This window comes from Entelurus aequoreus, linkage group LG23, assembly GCF_033978785.1.
Source record: "Entelurus aequoreus isolate RoL-2023_Sb linkage group LG23, RoL_Eaeq_v1.1, whole genome shotgun sequence".
NCBI lineage: Eukaryota > Metazoa > Chordata > Actinopteri > Syngnathiformes > Syngnathidae > Entelurus > Entelurus aequoreus.
In genome coordinates, this window is record NC_084753.1 from 38131606 (window position 1) to 38152338 (window position 20733).

The following is a 20733-nucleotide window of genomic DNA, read 5'->3' on the forward strand; positions in this document are numbered from 1 at the left end:
CTACCGAAAAAAAAGAAGAGAAAAACTAGCTAATTCGAGTCTTTTTGAAAAAATTAAAAAAATAATTTATGGAACATCATTAGTAATTTTTCCTGATTAAGATTAATTTTAGAATTTTGATGACATGTTTTAAATAGGTTAAAATCCAATCTACACTTCGTTAGAATATATAACAAATTGGACCAAGCTATATTTCTAACAAAGACAAATCATTATTTCTTCTAGGTTTTCCAGAACAAAAATTTTAAAAGAAATTCAAAAGACTTTGAAATAAGATTCAAATTTTATTCTACAGATTTTCTAGATTTGCCAGAATATTTTTTTTTTTAAATTTTAATCATAAGTTTGAAGAAATATTTCACAAATATTCTTCATCAAAAAAACAGAAGCTAAAATTAAGAATTTAATTAAAATGTATTTATTATTCTTTACAATAAAAAAATACATTTACTTGAACATTGATTTAAATTGTCAGGAAAGAAGAGGAAGGAATTTAAAAGGTAAAAAGGTATATGTGTTTAAAAATCCTAAAATAATTTTTTAGGTTGTATTTTTTCTCTAAAATTGTCTTTCTGAAAGTTATAAGAAGCAAAGTAAAAAAAATAATGAATTTATTTAAACAAGTGAAGACCAAGTCTTTAAAATATTTTCTTGGAGTTTCAAATTCTATTTGAGTTTTGTCTCTCTTAGAATTAAAAATGTCGGGCAAAGCGAGACCAGCTTGCTAGTAAATAAATAAAATTTAAAAAATAGAGGCAGCTCACTGGTAAGTGCTGCTATTTTTAGAACAGGCCAGCGGGCTACTCATCTGGTCCTTATGGGCTACCTGGTGCCCGCGGGCACCGCGTTGGTGACCCCTGTTTTAGATTAAAGAATGTGCGTCAATATACAACATTGTGTATATATATTTGGAAATATATATATATATATCTGAAAAGTTTTATATTCACTTATACAAAAGCCAAAACTAGTGAAGTTGGCACGTTGTGTAATTCGGAAATAAAAACAGAATACAATGATTTGCAAATCCTTTTCAACTTATATTCAATTGAATAGACTGCAAAGACAAGAAATGTATTGTTCGAACTGAGAAATTAAAATTTTTTTTGCAAATAATCATTAACTTAGAATTACAAGTTTACACAGGGGCATGTTCACCACTGTGTTACATGGACTTTCCTTTTAACAACACTCAGTAAAGGTTTGGGAACTGAGGAGACACATTTTTTAAGCTTCTCAGGTGGAATTCTATCCCATTCTTGCTTGATGTACAGCTTAAGTTGTTCAACAGTCAACAGTTTTCATATTTTAGGCTTCATATTGCACCACACATTTTCAATGGTCTGGACTACAGGCAGGCCAGTCTAGCACCCGCACTCTTTTACTATGAAGCCACGCTGTTGTAACACGTGGCTTGGCATTGTCTTGCTGAAATAAGCAGGGGCGTCCATGATAACGTTGCTTGGATGGCAACATATGTTGCTTCAAAAGCTGTATGTACCTTTCAGCATTAATGGCGCCTTCACAGATGTGTAAGTTACCCATGTCTTAGGCACTAATACACCCCCATACCATCACACATGCTGGCTTTTACACTTTGCACCTATAACAGTCTAGATCAGCGGTCCCCAAACTTTTTGACTCGGGGGCCGCATTGGGTTAAAAACTTGTGGCCGGGGGCCAGGCTGTATATATATATATATACATATATACATTGTCTTTATAATTTGTTTTGTCATTTAACATCAATTAACATTGATATTCATCAACACTAGGGATGTCCGATAATGGCTTTTTGCCGATATCCGATATTCCGATATTGTCCAACTCTTTAATTACAGATACCGATATCAACCGATGCCGATATCAACCGATACCGATATCAACCGATATATGCAGTCGTGGAATTAACACATTATTATGCCTAATTTGGACAACCAGGTATGGTGAAGATAAGGTACTTTTTTAAAAAATTAGTAAAATAAGATAAATAAATTAAAAACATTTTCTTGAATAAAAAAGAAAGTACAACAATATAAAAACAGTTACATAGAAACTAGTAATTAATGAAAATTAGTCAAATTAACTGTTAAAGGTTAGTACTATTAGTGGACCAGCAGCACGCACAATCATGTGTGCTTACGGACTGTATCCCTTGCAGACTGTATTGATATATATTGATATATAATGTAGGAACCAGAATATTAATAACAGAAAGAAACAACCCTTTTGTGTGAATGAGTGTAAATGGGGGAGGGAGGTTTTTTGGGTTGGTGCACTAATTGTAAGTGTATCTTGTGTTTTTTATGTTGATTTAATTAAAAAAAACAAAAAAAAAACGATACCGATAATAAAAACAACGATAGCGATAATTTCCGATATTACATTTTAACGCATATATCGGCCGATAATATCAGCAGGCCGATATTATCGGACATCTCTAATCAACACGTTATCGATGGGAAAATTAATGGATAGACAACGTGATTTGCCTGAGCGGCTTGGAGACACCAAGATTAACAAGCGGTAGAAAATGGATTAGAAAGGAACGATTTAAAAAAAAAAAAAAAAAAATTAACATGGGACTTCCTGTGGGCCGGATTTTGGATGCTGGGGGGCCGGATCCGGCCCGCGGGCCGTAGTTTGGGGACCCCTGGTCTAGATGGTTCTTTTCCTCTTTGTTCCGGAGGACACGACGTCCACAGTTTCCTAAAATAATTTGAAATGTGGACTCGTCAGACCACAAAACACTTTTCCACTTTGCATCAGTCCATCTTAGATGAACTCGGGTCCAGCGAAGCCGGCGGCGTTTCTGGGTGTTGTTGATAAATGGCTTTGGCTTTGCATAGTAGAGTTTTAACTTGCACTTACAGATGTAGCGACCAACCGTAGTTACTGACAGTGGTTTTCTGAAGTGTTCCTGAGCCCATGTGGTGATATCCTTTACACACCGATGTCTGTTTTTGATGCAGTACCGCCTGAGGGATCGAAGGTCCGTATTATCATCGCTTACGTGCAGATTTCTCCAGATTCTCTGAACCCTTTGATGATATTACGGAGCGTAGATGGTGAAATCCCTAAATGTCTTGCAATAGCTGGTTGAGAAAGGTTTTTCTTAAACTGTTCAACAATTGGCTCACGCATTTGTTGACAAAGTGGTGACCCTCGCCCCATCCTTGTTTGTGAATGACTGAGCATTTCATGGAAGCTGCTTTTATACCCAATCATGGCACCCACCTGTTCCCCATTAGCCTGCTCACCTGTGGGATGTTCCAAATAAGTGTTTGATGAGCATTCCTCAACTTTCTCAGTCTTTTTTGCCACTTGTGCCAGCTTTTTTGAAACATGCTGAAGGCATCAAATTCCATATGAGCCAATATTTGTAAAAAATAACAAAGTTTACCAGTTGGAACATTAAATATCTTGTCTTTGCAGTCTATTCAATTGAATATAAGTTGAAAAGGATTTGCAAATCATTGTATTCTGTTTTTATTTACCATTTACACAACGTGCCAACTTCACTGCTTTTGGGTTTTGTAAATAGTACCAATCATATACAGGTGCAACATACAATAAACATTTTGCCTGTGATGGTGTGATTGGTTCTGATACTTTTCTAGAAGCATAGTATTATTTTACTTTACGTGTTTTTAACAGGTGTGTACTCTACAAGATTGTTTACTCTTAAAATGTGCAAGTTTATGAATAATTTCAGTCTTGACGATCAATCCTATCAATGATTCATTTTCTCTTTTGTAAAATCGATATTTATTTTGTGATTGTTTTGTATATGTCCCCAGACATTTATGCAATAGGCGATGTGCGCTCCAACAAAAACTGGGTACATTACATGTAGTTAATATCTGTTGAGTATGTATTTTGCTCTACTTAATATTGTAGTATTTTCTGATATTTTGGTTGACACAAACCAAAATGTGATAACTTGGACACATGACCGATATCATTGTGTTAAATAAATCACCTTGGGCCCAACATTGAACCTTGTGGGACCCCACATGAAACACTCGTTAGCTCAGGTGTTTCATCATTTGTTTACCCATATTGTGTGTTGTCTAAATCATGTTTTACAACATTGTGTGTGCTGTACCACTCATTTCATATCTTTCCAGGTAATGGTCAATAGGTGTGAAATTTCACACAATATGCCCGCCATTTTGTAGTTTTATGCCATCCACCATTTGGTTTTGTAGTCCATAATCCTGCCTTCCTTCATACTTCCTCCATAGAGCCTTTTGGAATTCGCTCTGTCCTGTGACGTTTTCTGCCCTGTGATGTCTTCCATATAAGGTAGACATTTACCCTAAGATCTTTGCGCGAGTCCCCCATTGGGCCCTTCATCCTCTCAATCCTCTTGTTGTCGGGCAGACTGGCTCGTACATGCACATGCATCCTTCGCTGTTCCCATTTCTAATACAAAGTAGCGTATAGTTCAAACTTAAATCTGTCAGTAGCCTCGTTATTGTTATGGTTTAACAGAGGGAGATGACGGCAAAGACACCAGGGGGCAGTATAGCTCTATGTAGTTTATTATATATATACACCATATATATAATAATTAGGGATGTCCGATAATGGCTTTTTGCCGATATCCGATATGCCGATATTGTCCAACTCTTTAATTACCGATACCGATATCAACCGATACCGATATCAACCGATATATACAGTCGTGGAATTAACACATTATTATTCCTAATTTGCACAACCAGGTATGGTGAAGATAAGGTACTTTTTAAAAAAATGAATCAAATAAAATAAGATAAATAAATTAAAAACATTTTCTTGAATAAAAAAGAAAGTAAAAAAACAATATAAAAACAGTTACATAGAAACTAGTAATTAATGAAAATGTGTAAAATTAACTGTTAAAGGTTAGTATTATTAGTGGACCAGCAGCACGCACAATCATGTGTGCTTACGGACTGTATCCCTTGCAGACTGTCATCATCATCATCAGCCGTTGTCAGTCCACTGCTGGACGAAAGCCTCAGCATGTTTCTGCCATAGTGAACGATCTCTTGGCGTACTCTTCATGCTGGTTATTAGCCTACACCTTCCACGCTGGCTTGGTGCGGGTTGGAAGGGGTATTTTATATCAGAGATCCTTCTCCTAGACTAATTGCCTTACTGGGCTGTTGAACTTAGTCTGTCCTGTTGGTTGTCCGCGCCCCAATTACCCAGGGACCCGCTCAGCTTTATGGCGCTGACCGCCCGCCAGTCACAAGAGAAGGTGCAAACGGTTCTTTGTGTGCATTTTATAGACGTTAGTTGGGACTCACTAACCCCACACACAACCTCCCATCTCATGCCTGGATGTAGTTTAACGTCATACCCAGGACACTTGCAGACTGTATTGATATATATTGATATATAATGTAGGAACCAGAATATTAATAACAGAAAGAAACAACCCTTTTGTGTGAATGAGTGTAAATGGGGGAGGGAGTTTTTTTTGGGTTGGTGCACTAATTGTAAGTGTATCTTGTGTTTTTTATGTGGATTTAACAAAAAAAAAACAACGATACTGATAATAAAAAAACCGATACCGATAATTTCCGATATTACATTTTAACGCATTTATCGGCCGATAATATCGGCAGACCGATATTATCGGACATCTCTAATAATAATCAAACAATAATAATAGTAACTACGGAAATGGAGTGTGAACTAATATCCAGAAGGGGTGTATGGTGGAAGACTATGTGTATGAATAACTAGCTGTTGAGTCTTACCAAATGTTGAAATGAGAAGGAACAAGGCAGGAAGGCAGTCCATGGGGCAGGCAGAAGGTCCAGGGTGAGAGAGAGGCATCAGAGTCTGTGTCCAGGCGAGGGTCGAGGATCGAGGAAGGCAGTCCAGAAACCACAGGGGAAACAACGGGAGGTAACAAAGGGGGAGACTCGGGAAGGCACTGCGGGAGAACGACAAGGACGTCAGAACACGGAGGGAAAAACGCAGAGAGAGAGAGAGCATAAGGCTTACGGTATCCAAAGAGGTAAACTAAGTTCCCGCATGGGTCCGCTGGTCCTTTATACAGCTCCCTCTCATCAGGTCCAGGTGCGCTGATTGCTGATCGCCCACAGCCTTGCCGGTATGTGGGCGTGACGTAAAGATGAGGGCGCATTGGAATGCGCCCTGGCCGTGACGGCTATGCAAGCGCTTAAATCTACAACAAAGATGGCGGGAAGAAGACGCTGTCGAAGTGGAGGCACGTAAATAAGGGCGCCCGGAAAACGGCCCCCAAAGAGACGGTCAGAAAGCGGCTTGAAGATGCAACCTTAGTGAAACACTAAGCATCGTGTAACAGTGTTGCAAAGTGCTAGCCAAGAAATACAAATTATGAACATAATAAAACAACCACTTACTGTACAAGGTCTGCTCTCAGTGTGATGCCGACTGATAGAATGTTCATATCTTCCAGTTTAGATGATGAATTAATCATAATCAGGGGCGCCGCTAGGGATTTTGGGCCCCATGAAAAGAATATTTACAAGGCCCCCAACACAGTGGCAACATTATAATTTCATCATCATTAGGGGCCTCTCTGGGCCCCCCTCCATCATGGGCCCCTAGAATCCGTCTCCTTTACCCCCCCTTTTCGGCGCCCCTGATCATAATCCTCACAACGGGTTAAAAAAAACTGGGTTTTGTTTCTTTATCGCCATCTCCGGAGTTGGATGTCATAGTTGACCAACTTCTCGATTTATGTCCTATGGAGAATGCATATATTTTTAAGAGTTCTTTCTTCATTCATAGTCATGTTTAAAGCAGCTAATATTTTCCCATGTGTACTCTTGTTGCTTGTATCTTATGTACGCAAGTAAACTCTGTGCTTTACCTTGAAGGGTTGGAATGTGGGAGTATAGCATACCGTATTTCCTTGAATTGGCGCCGGGAATATGGTATTCGCATGCCTCGAATTACAGCCGGGTCAAACTCGTTTCGCAAAATAATTAGCGCATGCTTGGCACTTCCGCCGGGTCAAATATGAGTCATTAAATGAGTCATTAAATTAGCGCCCTCTACCACCTGGTGGTAGAGGGCGCTAATGATCCTTCTTGCGACTGCTGGTACTGCAGAAGAGTGCTGCAGAAGAAGACAACCGGCAGCAAGAGTGCGCAGCCATTGTTTGCTTGGACTTTTACCATGGAGGATTACATATCTAAAATAAAACAGTTTTCTAAACTGGACTTTCAATCGAAGCAGGAGGTAATACTTAAAAGAAAGATCTCCATCGAGACAGAGAGACTTTTAAAACTGAAGAAAGATAAGGAAGACTTCTATATCGATGCTTTTCTTCAAAATGAGCTGGCATGGACTCATTTATACCTAAAGGTAAGACAATAATAACGTTTTTTTTATTAAATGTGCTTTTCATGATAAGGTAAGCGCCGGAGTGAGAAGAGGTTTTAAAATAATTAGCGCATGCTTGGCCATCCCGCAGGCTTCTGGTAAGCGCCGGAGTGACAGGAGGTTTTAAATTAATTAGCGCCCCTGCGGCTATTCAAGGAAATACGGTACTCCCTTTTTACAAAAAGTAAAGGACTATTAGGAACGGGGAAAGAACAAGTTTATTCCCTGTGAACAGTATTTCTTGGGATCCTCATGGTAACTATCTTTGTCAACTCGTTTACGTCGCGATCACAGACACGTAGAAGGGAATAAATACACCTCAACACTACATTTGTAGGATTATATTTTTAATTAAGACATTTTTGAACAAAAGAATTTCTTTGTATGAAGGAACAAAAGTTTTAAAAAAAAAATAGCAGTAATTCCCTTCACCGTCTGATAAATTGTAGAGGGTGCACAAAACAAAAAAACGATTCACATCCCAATTGCGATTCTTATACATCCTGATTTTTTTTTTTTAAATGGATACAGGATTTTCAAAAATCGATTTAAAAAGAAACTATATAAAAATATTGTTTTTATAGGAAACTTTTTAAAAAAGACATTTAGTAGGCCATCTCCATGCAAACAGAAGCTTTTCTAACCCGTTTTGAAAAAGTTTCATTTTAATTATTATACCAAATAATACATTGCGGTTTGAATCAAGAATCGATTCTGAATCAAACGGAATCGGATCGAATCCTCAGGTACCCAAAGATTCACACCCCTACTAAATTGTCTCAACAGGCAACATCCCATGGTTGCTTACCACGTCTGTAAATGCAGTGTGGGACCGTGCTTCAGATTGTGACTGAAGTTCCCAGAATGTTAGCTGGTGAGATGTTAAGTTTACAAATGTGGGATCTTTCGCCCGCTCGACAGCATCCGACACTTGTGTCTCAGCAAGGAGAAATAAAACCGATGTTTGCACGCTAGAGCAACAGTACATGTTTAGTGAATCATCCACCTTTCCTCCTTCATTCTGACACGGGTGGAGCAACAAACCCCAGAGAAGCTCCTCGACTGTGTTCCCTCAAAGCGGCGCGACTCTGCGCCGTTCTTCTACTGCGACGGCGAGAAGGTCAGGATCATCCAGCCGATCACAAAGTAGAAGAGGAACACCGGGTACACCACCAGCCCCTTGCGGTTGGGCGGCTGGCTCCCGGCGAGGAAGGCCGTGGAGGCGAAGGTGGACCAGGCGAAGGACGCGGCGACCACCGCGAGCCGCACGGCGAAGCTGACGGTGCCCGTGCTGCCGAGCAGAACCAGCCGACACACGACCATGGCGACGGTCAGCGGCAGGATGCAGTAACCCAGCACGCACAGGCTCTGGAAGAAGGAGATGGTCCCGCCCAGCAGCTTGGAATTGAGCGTGATGATGATGGCGCCGAACCAGACGATGACGAAGACCTGCAAGAGAGTCGGGGACCATTTCAGCAACGTTTTCATACGGCGACACGGAGTTGGCATGTTTTAATCCCAGCGCTGCACGGCCGTGAAAACCAGTAGGGATGAAGTTTGAAAATAATCGAAGCGATTCTTATTCATCCCAATTCTAAATCGATTCATAAATTCCAAAAATCAATTATAAATTAATACATTTTTTAAAAAGTTCTATTTTTTCGGTTCACAATATGAAGGTCCTGAGTAGTCGTGAGTTCAATCCCGGGCTCGGGATCTTTCTGTGTGGAGTTTGCATGTTCCCCCCGTGACTGTGTGGGTTCCCTCCGGGTACTCCGCCTTCCTCCCACCTCCAAAGACACGCACCTGGGTATAGGTTGATTGGCAACACTAAATGCTCCCTAGTGTGTGAATGTGGGTGTGAATGTTGTCTGTCTATCTGTGTTGGCCCTGCGATGAGGTGGCGACTTGTCCAGGGTGTAACCCGCCTTCCGCCCGATTGTAGCTGGGATAGGCTCCAGCGCCCCCCGCGACCCCGAAGGGAATAAGCGGTAGCAAATGGATGGATGGATATTTTTTAAGAATACATTTTTAAAAACACATTTGTTGGCTATTTTCATTCAAAAACCTGTAACCTGTTTTGTAAAAGTTTCATTAGAATTAGAGTAGGGCTGCAACTAACGATTAATTTGATAATCGATTAATCTGTCGATTATTACTTTGATTAATCGATTAATAATCGGATAAAAGAGACAAACTACATTTCCATCCTTTCCAGTATTTTATTTAAAAAAAACACCATACTGGCACCATACTTATTTTGATTATTGTTTCTCGGCTGTTTGTACATATTGCAGTTTATAAATAAAGGTTTATAAAAAATATATATATATATATATTAAAAAATAATAATAATAATTGCCTCTGCGCATGCGCATAGCATAGATCCAACAAATCGATGACTAAATTAATCTCCAACTATTTTTACAATTGATTTTAATCGATTAGTTGTTGCTGTCCTAAATTACAGATGTCCGATAATGGCTTTTTTGCCGATATCCGATATTCCGATATTGTCCAACTCTTAATTATCGATTCCGATATCAACCGATACCGATATATACAGTCATGGAATTAACACATTATTATGCCTAATTTTGTTGTGATGCCCCGCTGGATGCATTAAACCAGAGGTCACCAACCTTTTTGAAACCAAGAGCTACTTCTTGGGTACTGATTAATGCGAAGGGCTACCAGTTTGATACACACTTAAATAAATTGCCAGAAGTAGCCAATTTGCTCAATTTACCTATAACTCTGTTATTATTAATAATTAATGATATTTATCTTTGTGGAAACACTGATCATCTTAATGATTTCTCACAATAAATATATATAGAAACAGATAAATATCAATATGCAACACTTTATTTTTACATTTTCTCTAAGTGCACATTTTTCAAATTGAACATTTTCAAATGATCACTTCTAAGACCGTCTTGTGAAATCACAATATCCCATTTTAACTAGCTAGCCACTAACATTTTTGAACAAATCATGAGTTACTTTGCATCATGTTTGTACAAATAATAACTCATGTAAAATACAAAAGTAAACTCTCAAATTTTTAAATCATGTCACACTTTGAACTGGACACCAAATCTGTTATCTGTTTCTTTGTCAGTTAGTGGGAAGCCTGGCATTGCATGCTGTTAACTAGTGTGTTGTACTCTGGTGTGTAACTTGACACTGCAACTCTGAGTGAGTCTTGCAGATGTGCATCAGTGAGGCGTGTTCTGTGTTTGTTCTTGATGAAGTTCATGTCAGAAAAGGCTGATTCACAAAGATAAAATTTTTCCTCATTGTTTGCGGAACCTTCTTAATCTTTTGGACATATTTTCACAGCAATCTGGCCTTAAGCTTAATTATGATAAATGTAAAATGTTAAGGATCGGAAATCTAAAGGGAACGTCCTTTCGAATGGAATGCAAAGTGTTTTGTTTATAAATTATATGCAATCTGTTGGGTTCCCTAATTTTTTTCTGTGTACATGAATGAAGGTGTGTGTTGCTGAGTCCGACTTGGACATTATCTGGACTGGGCCTGGTTTAAAAAACCCTTTAAAAAAATCTAATTTCATTGACAACCTGGTCTGTTGAAGATAAGGCCCTTTTTTTAAAAATAAAATAAAATAAGATAAATAAATAAAAAACATTTTCTTGGATAAAAAAGAAAGTAAAACAATATAAAAATAATTACATAAAAAATAGTAATTAATGAAAATGTTAGTGGACCAGCAGCCTATACAATCATGTGTGCTTCAGGGACTGTGTCCCTTGCAGATGTGTTGTCTATGTTGTGGGAACCAGAATATTGGTAGCAGAAAGAAATAACCCCTTTCGTGTGGATGAGTGTGCATGGGGGAGGTTGTTTGGGTTGATGCACTGATTGAAAGTGTATCTTGTGTTTTTTCTATGTAGATTTAATTTTAAAAAAAAAAAAATATTTTTTTTTTTTTTTTTTTTAGAACAGGCCCCCGGGCGACTCATCTGGTCCTTACGGGCGACCTGGTGCCCGCGGGCACCGCGTTGGTGACCCCTGCATTAAACAATGTAACAAGGTTTTCCAAAATAAATCAACTCGAGTTATGGAAAAAAATGCCAACATGGCACTGCCATATTTATTATTGAAGTCACAAAGTGCATTATTTTTTTTAACATGCCTCAAAACAGCAGCTTGGAATTTGGGACATGCTCTCCCTGAGAGAGCATGAGGAGGTTGAGGTGGGCGGGGTTGAGGTAGGGGGTAGCGGGGGGTGTATATTGTAGCGTCCCGGAAGAGTTAGTGCTGCAAGGGGTTCTGGGTATTGGTTCTGTTGTCTTTATGTTGTGTTACGGTGTGGATGTTCTCCCGAAATGTGTTTGTCATTCTTGTTTGGTGTGGGTTTACAGTGTGGCGCATGTTTGTAACAGTGTTAAAGTTGTTTATACAGGCACCCTCTGTGTGACCTGTATGGCTGTTGACCAAGTATGTTTTGCATTCACTTGGGTGTGTGTGAAAAGCCGTAGATATTATGTGACTGGGCCGGCACGCAAAGGCAGTGCCTTTTAAGGTTTATTGGCGCTCTGTACTTCTCCCTACGTCCGTGTACACAGCGGCGTTTTAAAAAGCCATACATTTTACTTTTTGAAACCGTTACCGATAATTTCCGATAGTACATTTTAAAGCATTTATCGGCAGATATTATCGGACATCTCTAATTAGAATTATTATACCAAATAATACATTGCAAAAGTTGGTGGAATCTTGAATCGTGTTGATTCAAAAATCGATTCTGAATCAAATTGTCACCCCAGAAATCGGGTCAAATCATTAAGTGCCCTTAAACCCCTAAAAACCAGTCACTGTGTGTGTGTCACCTGAACAGCACGGTATGTTACGCGCCACGTAAAGGCGTATACCACTTAAGGACGTATACCACTTAAGGCCTTCTTCTGTCCACAACTGATTACTAACTACATGTAGGACAAACACTAATAGTTGTGGTTATCGTAAGGACATGTGTTTGAAATTATTAAAAGCCTTTATCGTGTCGGAAAAATGAAAGAGTTGGCCATTTTAATGGTAATAATGATATTGTAAAGGACTGTTATTGATCCGATGTTAATGTGCTAAAACCTTGTTGTTGTTTAGAGGCCACATACCATAGTAACTGATCTTTGTTCATGCACATCCTTTAAAAACATTTGAACGGCTCTTTCAAGGTAACGAAGAAAACCGATTCAGTTGTAATTGTTTCGTTCTGCCACCCTACCCTCCCAGATTCAGAATTATTAGCTTTATTAATTGAAGGAGTAATGACGTCACCGAGTTATTCTTTCACAGAATTCTATCAAGAGAAAGCAACCATCATGCGCACGCACTCGGCAGGCAGTTAACTTAGGGGAGGAGCTTATTAAGCACCTGAACCTACTGGAGCCTTTTAGCCGCTGTATTTAGAATTAGAAATGGATATATTTGCAACCGGAAAAGAAAACAAAATGAAGAAAATTCAAAGGGAACGTTGCATTGGGACGAGATGACGAGCAGGCTAAAGCGGACATAGTCACGTCACTGTCAAATAACGGGGAAATGGCACCATCTTGTGGAAGGTTTATGAAAACAAAAGTCAAATTAAATTATTTCAAATAATTATCATCAATAGTATGGAAGTAGAATTGTTTCACATCAACTTATATATATCAATATGATATTAATACATATGCATATATTAATAAATATACAAATGTGATATACAAATAAATAAATAATTTGTATAAATAAACGCGTATTTGTAAATATATTTTTGAGATTTGAAAATATATACAAATAAAAATAAATATAAAAATGTGACATACAAATAAATCAAGAATTTGTATAAATAAACATGTATTTGTAAATATATTTTTGAGATTTGAATATAAATATGCTTGATTTTGTATTTATATTTGTATTGAATTTGCATATGTGGATCGCTTTTTTGCTTTTGTGTCGATGAGACATTCTTCCCACAAACCAGATGCACAAATAAATGTGACCTACACACTCCCCTGAACAACCAGCAGAGGGCACTGCAGCCAGAGCGGTCTGGGTCACAGAGCATTATATGCAAAATGCCCAGAGTTCTCTGCACAAAAACAATCCACGTCTTTACAGAGAGAACGCACAACGGGCTTGAGATAGCTAACGTTAGCGTTGTATTAGCTCATGCTAATTTATCCAGTTAATCTAAAAGACTGTGCTTGCTGCTTATTTTATTGCATCAATGCCGTTGACACTGATCAATGTAGACACTAGTTTCGTATCAGGCTGTAGTGCCCTCTGCTGGTTGTTCAGGGGAGTGTGTAGGTCACGTGTAATTGTGCATCTAGTTTGTGGTAGGAATGTCCCATCGACACAAAAGCAAAAAAGCGACCCACATACTGTATGTAAATTCAATACAAATACAAAATCAAGCATATTTATATTCAAATCTCAAAAATATATTTACAAATACACTTTTATTTATACAAATTCTTGATTTATTTGTATGTCACATTTTTATATTTATAAATTGTATTTGTATATATTTTCAAATCTCAAAAATATATTTACAAATACAAGTTTATACAAGTTATTTATTTGTATATCACATTTGTATTTGTATATTTATTAATATATGCATATGTATTAATATCATATTGATATATGTAAGTTGATGTGAGACAATTCTACTTCCATACAATAGTGTCTATATTGGCGTGATTGATTGATTGAGACTTTTATTAGTAGGTTGCACAGTGAAGTACATATTCCGTACAATTGCCCACTAAATGGTAACACCCGAATAAGTTTTTCAACTTGTTTAAGTCGGGGTCCACTTAAATTGATTCATGATACAGATATATACTATCATCATAATACAGTCATCACACAAGATAATCACATTGAATTATTTACAATCAGGGGTGTGGGGGGGGAGGGGGGGGTAGGATATGGACATCAAGTAGTGGACAGAGAGAGAGAGAGAGAGAGAGAGAGAGAGAGAGAGAGAGAGAGAGAGAGAGAGAGAGAGAGAGAGAGAGAGAGAGAGAGAGATCAGAAGGCATAAGAAAAAGTATCTGCATTTGATTGTTTACATTTGATTTTTAGCAATCCGGGGAGGGTGTTAGTTTAGGGTTGTAGCTGCCTGGAGGTGAACTTTTATTGCGGTTTTGAAGGAGGATAGAGATGCCCTTTCTTTTATACCTGTTGGGAGCGCATTCCACATTGATGTGGCATAGAAAGAGAATGAGTTAAGACCTTTGTTAGTTTGGAATCTGGGTTTAACGTGGACATAGGCACGTCACTGTCAGATAACCGGGAAATGGCGCCATCTTGTGGAAGGTTTATGAAAATAAGTCAAATTAAATTATTTCAAAAATAATTCTTATCAATAGTGTCTATATTGGCGTCATTTTTACATTTTGATTTTATGACCAAACTTACTGCCAAGAGTGATAAAAAAAAAGTTACTCCAAAAATAAATATATAAAAACGAGCCATAAATCTCGTGTGATTATGATATTAGACATATCAGAAGCAAAATGGAGCGTGACAACAACATAACACCCACGTCATAAAAGCACGGACAAGGGTCGTACCTCAGCAAACTGTGGCCCGCCCTGGTCATCGTGGTCGGCCGCGCCGCCCTGCAGGAGCAGCGCCAGGGTGACGCAGAGCAGCAGGGGGCCCCACAGGTCCCAGTCCCGCAGCAGCTCCGAGCTCTGCTTGGGGTACAGGACGTGGACGAACTTCTTGCCCACAGCTCGGAGGTCCCGCATGATGGTCTCTTTCACCGGCTCATCCAGCGTGGAGAACTCGTCGTCCTGCCTGGAGGCGTCCACGGGGACGGAGATGTCGCCCTCCACGGGGATGTCCTCCGGGACGGAGACGTCGGACAGCCCCGCGAACTCCGCCGCTGTCGCCATTTTACTGCGATGAGAGGCGTCACTCGACGGCAGAAGCTATGTTGCGACTTTGAATATTATTTGTCGCTTGTAGTAGCAGAAACTGTCGAATAAATGTTGAATAATTGTTGAATAAATGTTGAATAAATGACAACAAAGCCCGTCTATCCAGTCTGACTTTTGCTCCACGTCAGCCGAGCATTGTTTATTTCCGCCTTCTGATCCTCCTTCGTGGGGAGCCTGGAAGTCAACCGACGACTCAGGCTCACTACTGCCCCCTCTTGGTTGACTTTCAGCGTTTCGAATATCAGTCATTTAGCCCAGTGTTTTTCAACCTTTTTTGAGCCAAGGCACATTTTTTGCGTTGAAAAAATGCGGAGGCACACCACCAGCAGAAATCATTAAAAAAACGAAACTCAGTTGACAGTAAAAAGTCGTCGCAATTGTTGGATATGACTTTAAACCAGGGGTGGCCAAAGTGCGGCCCGGGGGCCATTTTTAACGGCCCCACGGCACATTCTAAAAATACGATGAAAAAAAAATGTATAACAAAAAAAGTGGTATAAAAGAGCAAACAGGTGAAATGTAACAAGAAAATGTTGCATTATTTACTCTAATAACACTAAGCTGCCATGCAGGCTGTTTCTTTCTTTAAAAAATAATAATGACTAAAAATCAATGTCATTATGAATTATTGACCTATTCAAGGCTCCATTTACTTCACATTAAATATTCCACTTTGAGATATTTTTGGGGGAAAATGTTGCATATTTTTTGGTTGCCATTTAAAAAACAAAGTTTTTTAAAGAAGGGCCTAAAACCATACTTGCCAACCCTCCCGTTTTTAGCGGTATTCAGCGCCTCTCCCGACAACCTCCCGGCAGAGATTTTCTCCCGACAAACTCCCGGTATTCAGCCGGAGCTGGAGGCCACGCCCCCTCCAGCTCAATGCGGACCTGAGACTGAGTGGGGACAGCCTGTTCTCACGTCCGCTTTCCCACAATATAAACACCTTGCCTGCCCAATGACGTCATAACATCTAGGGCTTTTAGAGAGTAGAGTGCACAACTGCGCACACAACAAGGAGACGAAGGAAATTACACACATGGCGACGCCGTCGACAAGCAAGATGAAGAAATACGCTTGCAAGTTCCAAAACGAATGGAAACAAGAATTTCAGTTCATCCAGGACAGTTCGAAGGGGAAGGTGTATGTTGCCTGTAAATATGTAGAACAGACTTCTCCATTGAACACGGTGGCCGAAATGATATATACTCATCATGAACGGAGAAGTTAAACAGGACAATACTGCCATCTAATGGATAGCCACCGGAACACTGAAATTCAAGTATTTCTTTTATGTAAATAAAATTTTAAAAAAATAAAAAATAAAATAAAATAAAATAAAAAAAAAAAAATATATATATATATATATATGTATATATATATATATATATATATATATATATATATATATATATATATATATATATATATATATATATATATATATATATATATATATATATATATATATATGAAATATATATGAAATACTCGAATTGGTGAATTCTAGCTGTAAATAACCACAAAAAAAACTACATTTTTTAAAGAAGGGCCTAAAACAAACAAACAAAAAACATAAACAACAATAAAACTTACAATTGACGGATAGATCTGAAGTTGATTTTGAGACTATTGTGGTAAAAGTTGAAAAAAATGTTGGATTTATTTTTTTAAACTTTACTGAGCAGTACCCTTTTGGATCCCCAATAATTTTAGTGGGACTTTTTTTTTTTTTTAAGTGTCATTGCTCAAAAAAATAATGAATTAAAATCAATGTTGTTATGAGTTATTGACCTTTTTAAGTCTCCAATTATTATATAATCTCAAATATTCCACTTTAAAATTTTATTGGAGGAAAATATTGCATATTTTGTGTTTTTTTCCATAAAAAAACAAGGTTTTCCTTGACAAAAATGGCATACAACTTAAATCTTTAAAAGTGTTATATTGACAGATAGACCTAATGTTGATCTAGAGATTCAAACCTTGAATAATAATAATAATACTAAATAATGACACATTTGTAATTTTTTTTTTTTACCAAAACCTTTTGGGGTCCCCGGGATCAAGTCTGAGTGGAGGCCTAAATGTATCTTTTTTAGACATATATTGTATTGGTTTTTAAAATAAAAACTATCAAAATGGCCCCCGCTTGCTTTGATTTTTTAGTGTGCGGCCCTTAGTGGAAAAAGTTTGGACACCCCTGCTTTAAAGCATAACCAAGCATGCATCACTATAGCTCTTGTCTCAAAGTAGGTGTACTGTCACCACCTGTCACATCACGCCCTGACTTATTTTGACTTTTTTGCTGTTTTCCTGTGTGTAGTGTTTTAGTTCTGGTCTTGTGTTCCTATTTTGGTGGCTTTTTCTCTTCTTTTGGTATTTTCCTGTAGCAGTTTCATGTCTTCCTTTGAGCGATATTTCCCGCACCTACTTTGTTTTAGCAATCAAGAATATTTCCGTTGTTTTTATCCTTCTTTGTGGGGACATTGTTGATTGTCATGTCGTGTTCGGATGTACATTGTGGACGCCGTCTTTGCTCCGCAGTAAGTCTTTGCTGTCGTCCAGCATTCTGTTTTTGTTTACTTTGCAGCCAGTTCAGTTTTAGTTTCGTTCTGCATAGCCTTCCCTAAGCTTCAATGCCTTTTCTTAGGGGCACTCAACCCTTCTTAAGACGTACCTCTTCTCGCTGGCCTTTGACCTGAGCTGAGTCCGCCCATTAGGCCACCATTTCTATTTCCCCCCCACCCCTTCGCTTTACTTTTATTTTTCAATTTGTCACTCTTTTATTATTATTATTTAGCACATTTTTACTTTTTATTCGACCCCGTTTACCTTATTGCTTTTGCACTATCTTGTTCAGCTCATTCATTGTTTATGTTTTTTGTTTTTCTCTATGCTTTTTTAACCTGTAAAGCACTTTGGTTCAATGTAAAAGTTGTAGAGGATGTTCATCATCTGTTCGTGGAATGTGAGAGTGTACATGGGTTTTGGGAGGAGAACAGACATTGGCTAAGAAACAAAGGTGTGGAAATGTCCCCATTCTCTATAGAAGATATAAAATGTGGTATTTTTTTTAATAAAGGACTGTAACATAGAAATGTTTGTAAACATTATTATGATCCAGGCAAACATTTTTCTACATAAATGTCGATTTATGTAGAAATCTATATTTTCTAATTGACTTAATGGTTTGCAGTTATCAATCAAATCTTGGAGAATGACAAAGAGGACAAAATCCCTTAAAATAGTATCCTTGTTAAAATGTTTTAAAGTGATTTAGGCAGCCCTTTTTGTCTTTTTTTATTATTATTTATTATTTAAAGGCCTACTGAAAGCCACTACTACCGACCACGCAGTCTGATAGTTTATATATCAATGATGAAATCTTAACATTATAACACATGCCAATACGGCCGGGTTAACTTATAAAGTGACATTTTAAATTTGCCGCTAAACTTCCGGTTCGAAACGCCTCTGAGGATGACGTATGCGCGTGACGTAGCCCGGCGAACACGGGTATGCCTTCCACATTGAAGCCGATAAGAAAAAGCTCTGTTTTCATTTCATAATTCCACAGTATTCTGGACATCTGTGTTCGTGAATCTGTTTCAATCATGTTCATTGCATTATGGAGAAGGAAGCCAAGCAAGCAAAGAAGAAAGTTGTCGGTGCGAAATGGACGTATTTTTCGAACGTAGTCAGCCACAACAGTACACAGCCGGCGCTTCTTTGTTTACATTCCCGAAAGATGCAGTCAAGATGGAAGAACTCGGATAACAGAGACTCTAACCAGGAGGACTTTTGATTTGGATACACAGACGCCTGTAGAGAACTGGGACAACACAGACTCTTACCAGGATTACTTTGATTTGGATGACAAAGACGCAGACGTGCTACTGTGAGTATGCAGCTTTGGCTTTTTTTTGCGTATGTACGTAACTTTTTTAAAATATATAAGCTTTATGAACCTTGGGTTAGGTGAACGGTCTTTTGGGCTGAGTGATTGTGTGTGTTGATCATGTGTTTGAATTGTATTGGCGTGTTCTATGGAGCTAGGAGCTAGCAGAGGAGCTAGCATAACACATACCGTACCTACGTGCGCGTCACGTACGTAACTTTTTAAAAATATATAAGCTTTATGAACCTTGGGTTAGGTGAACGGTCTTTTGGGCTGAGTGATTGTGTGTGTTGATCAGGTGTTTGAATTGTATTGGCGTGTTCTATGGAGCTAGGAGCTAGCAGAGGAGCTAGGAGCTAGCATAACAAACACGCAGGTGTTATTATGCAGGATTAATTTGTGGCATATTAAATATAAGCCTGGTTGTGTTGTGGCTAATAGAGTATATATATGTCTTGTGTTTATTTACTGTTGTAGTCATTCCCAGCTGAATATCAGGTACCGTGAGTATGCAGCCTTGGCTGCTAAACATTCGATAACTTGACCGTATGTGCGCGTCACGTACGTAACTTTTTAAAAATATATAAGCTTTATGAACCTTGGGTTAGGTAAACGGTCTTTTGGGCTGAGTGATGGTGTGTGTTGATCAGGTGTTTGAATTGTATTGGCGTGTTCTATGGAGCTAGGAGCTAGCAGAGGAGCTAGGAGCTAGCATAACAAACACGCAGGTGTTTTTATGCAGGATTAATTTGTGGCATATTAAATATAAGCCTGGTTGTGTTGTGGCTAATAGAGTATATATATGTCTTGTGTTTATTTACTGTTGTAGTCATTCCCAGCTGAATATCAGGTCACCCCCGGCTCTCACAGCATCTTCCCTATCTGAATAGCTTCAACTCCCCACTAGTCCTTCACTTGCACTTTACTCATCCACAAATCTTTCATCCTCGCTCAAATTAATGGGGAAATTGTCGCTTTCTCGGTCCGAATCTCTCTCACTTCATGCGGCCATCATTGTAAACAATAGGGAACTTTGCGTATATGTTCAACTGACTACGTCACGCTACTTCCGGTAGGGGCAAGCCTTTTTTTTATCAGATACCAAAAGTTGCAATCTTTATCGTCGTTGTTCTATACTAAATCCTTTCAGCAAAAATATGGCAATATCGCGAAATGATCAAGTATGACACATAGAATAGATCTGCTATCCCCGTTTAAATAAAAAAAATTCATTTCAGTAGGCCTTTAATTATCCATCTGTATTTGCTTTTGTTTTATTTCCTTGTTGTTAGAAGTGTCTAGACCGTTGAGTAAATTGTTGATGTGTGTTTGTTGTTCAATAAAAAGAAAAAAAAAAACTTTCAACATAACCAACAATCTAATCTACACACCAGGTTGAGCAAATCACGAAATCAGCAAAACATGTCAAGGAAAGAAAACAAACGCAAATACAGATAGAGTATTCAATAATAATACAAATAT

General features: G+C 38.4%; 1 protein-coding gene across 1 annotated transcript; it reads right to left on the reverse strand.

Annotated features, from left to right (window-relative positions):
* Positions 1 to 8024: 8024 nt before the first annotated feature.
* Positions 8025 to 15547, reverse strand: LOC133641142 (protein YIPF6-like). Its single transcript, XM_062035029.1, has 2 exons — positions 14979 to 15547; positions 8025 to 8826 (listed from the first exon to the last, which is right to left on the reverse strand). The coding sequence occupies exons 1-2, from the start codon at positions 15303 to 15305 to the stop codon at positions 8479 to 8481; spliced, it is 675 nt and encodes a 224-aa protein (XP_061891013.1). The 5' UTR covers positions 15306 to 15547; the 3' UTR covers positions 8025 to 8478.
* Between the last annotated feature and the right edge of the window lie 5186 nt (positions 15548 to 20733).

Excerpts from the sequence above, each read along its gene's own strand:
- LOC133641142 (XM_062035029.1), bottom strand. The coding sequence starts at position 15,305 with ATGGCGACAGCGGCGGAGTTCGCGGGGCTGTCCGACGTCTCCGTCCCG. Across the intron at positions 8,827-14,978 it reads GCGGGCCACAGTTTGCTGAG|GTCTTCGTCATCGTCTGGTT; the intron begins GTACGACCCTTG and ends ACTCTCTTGCAG.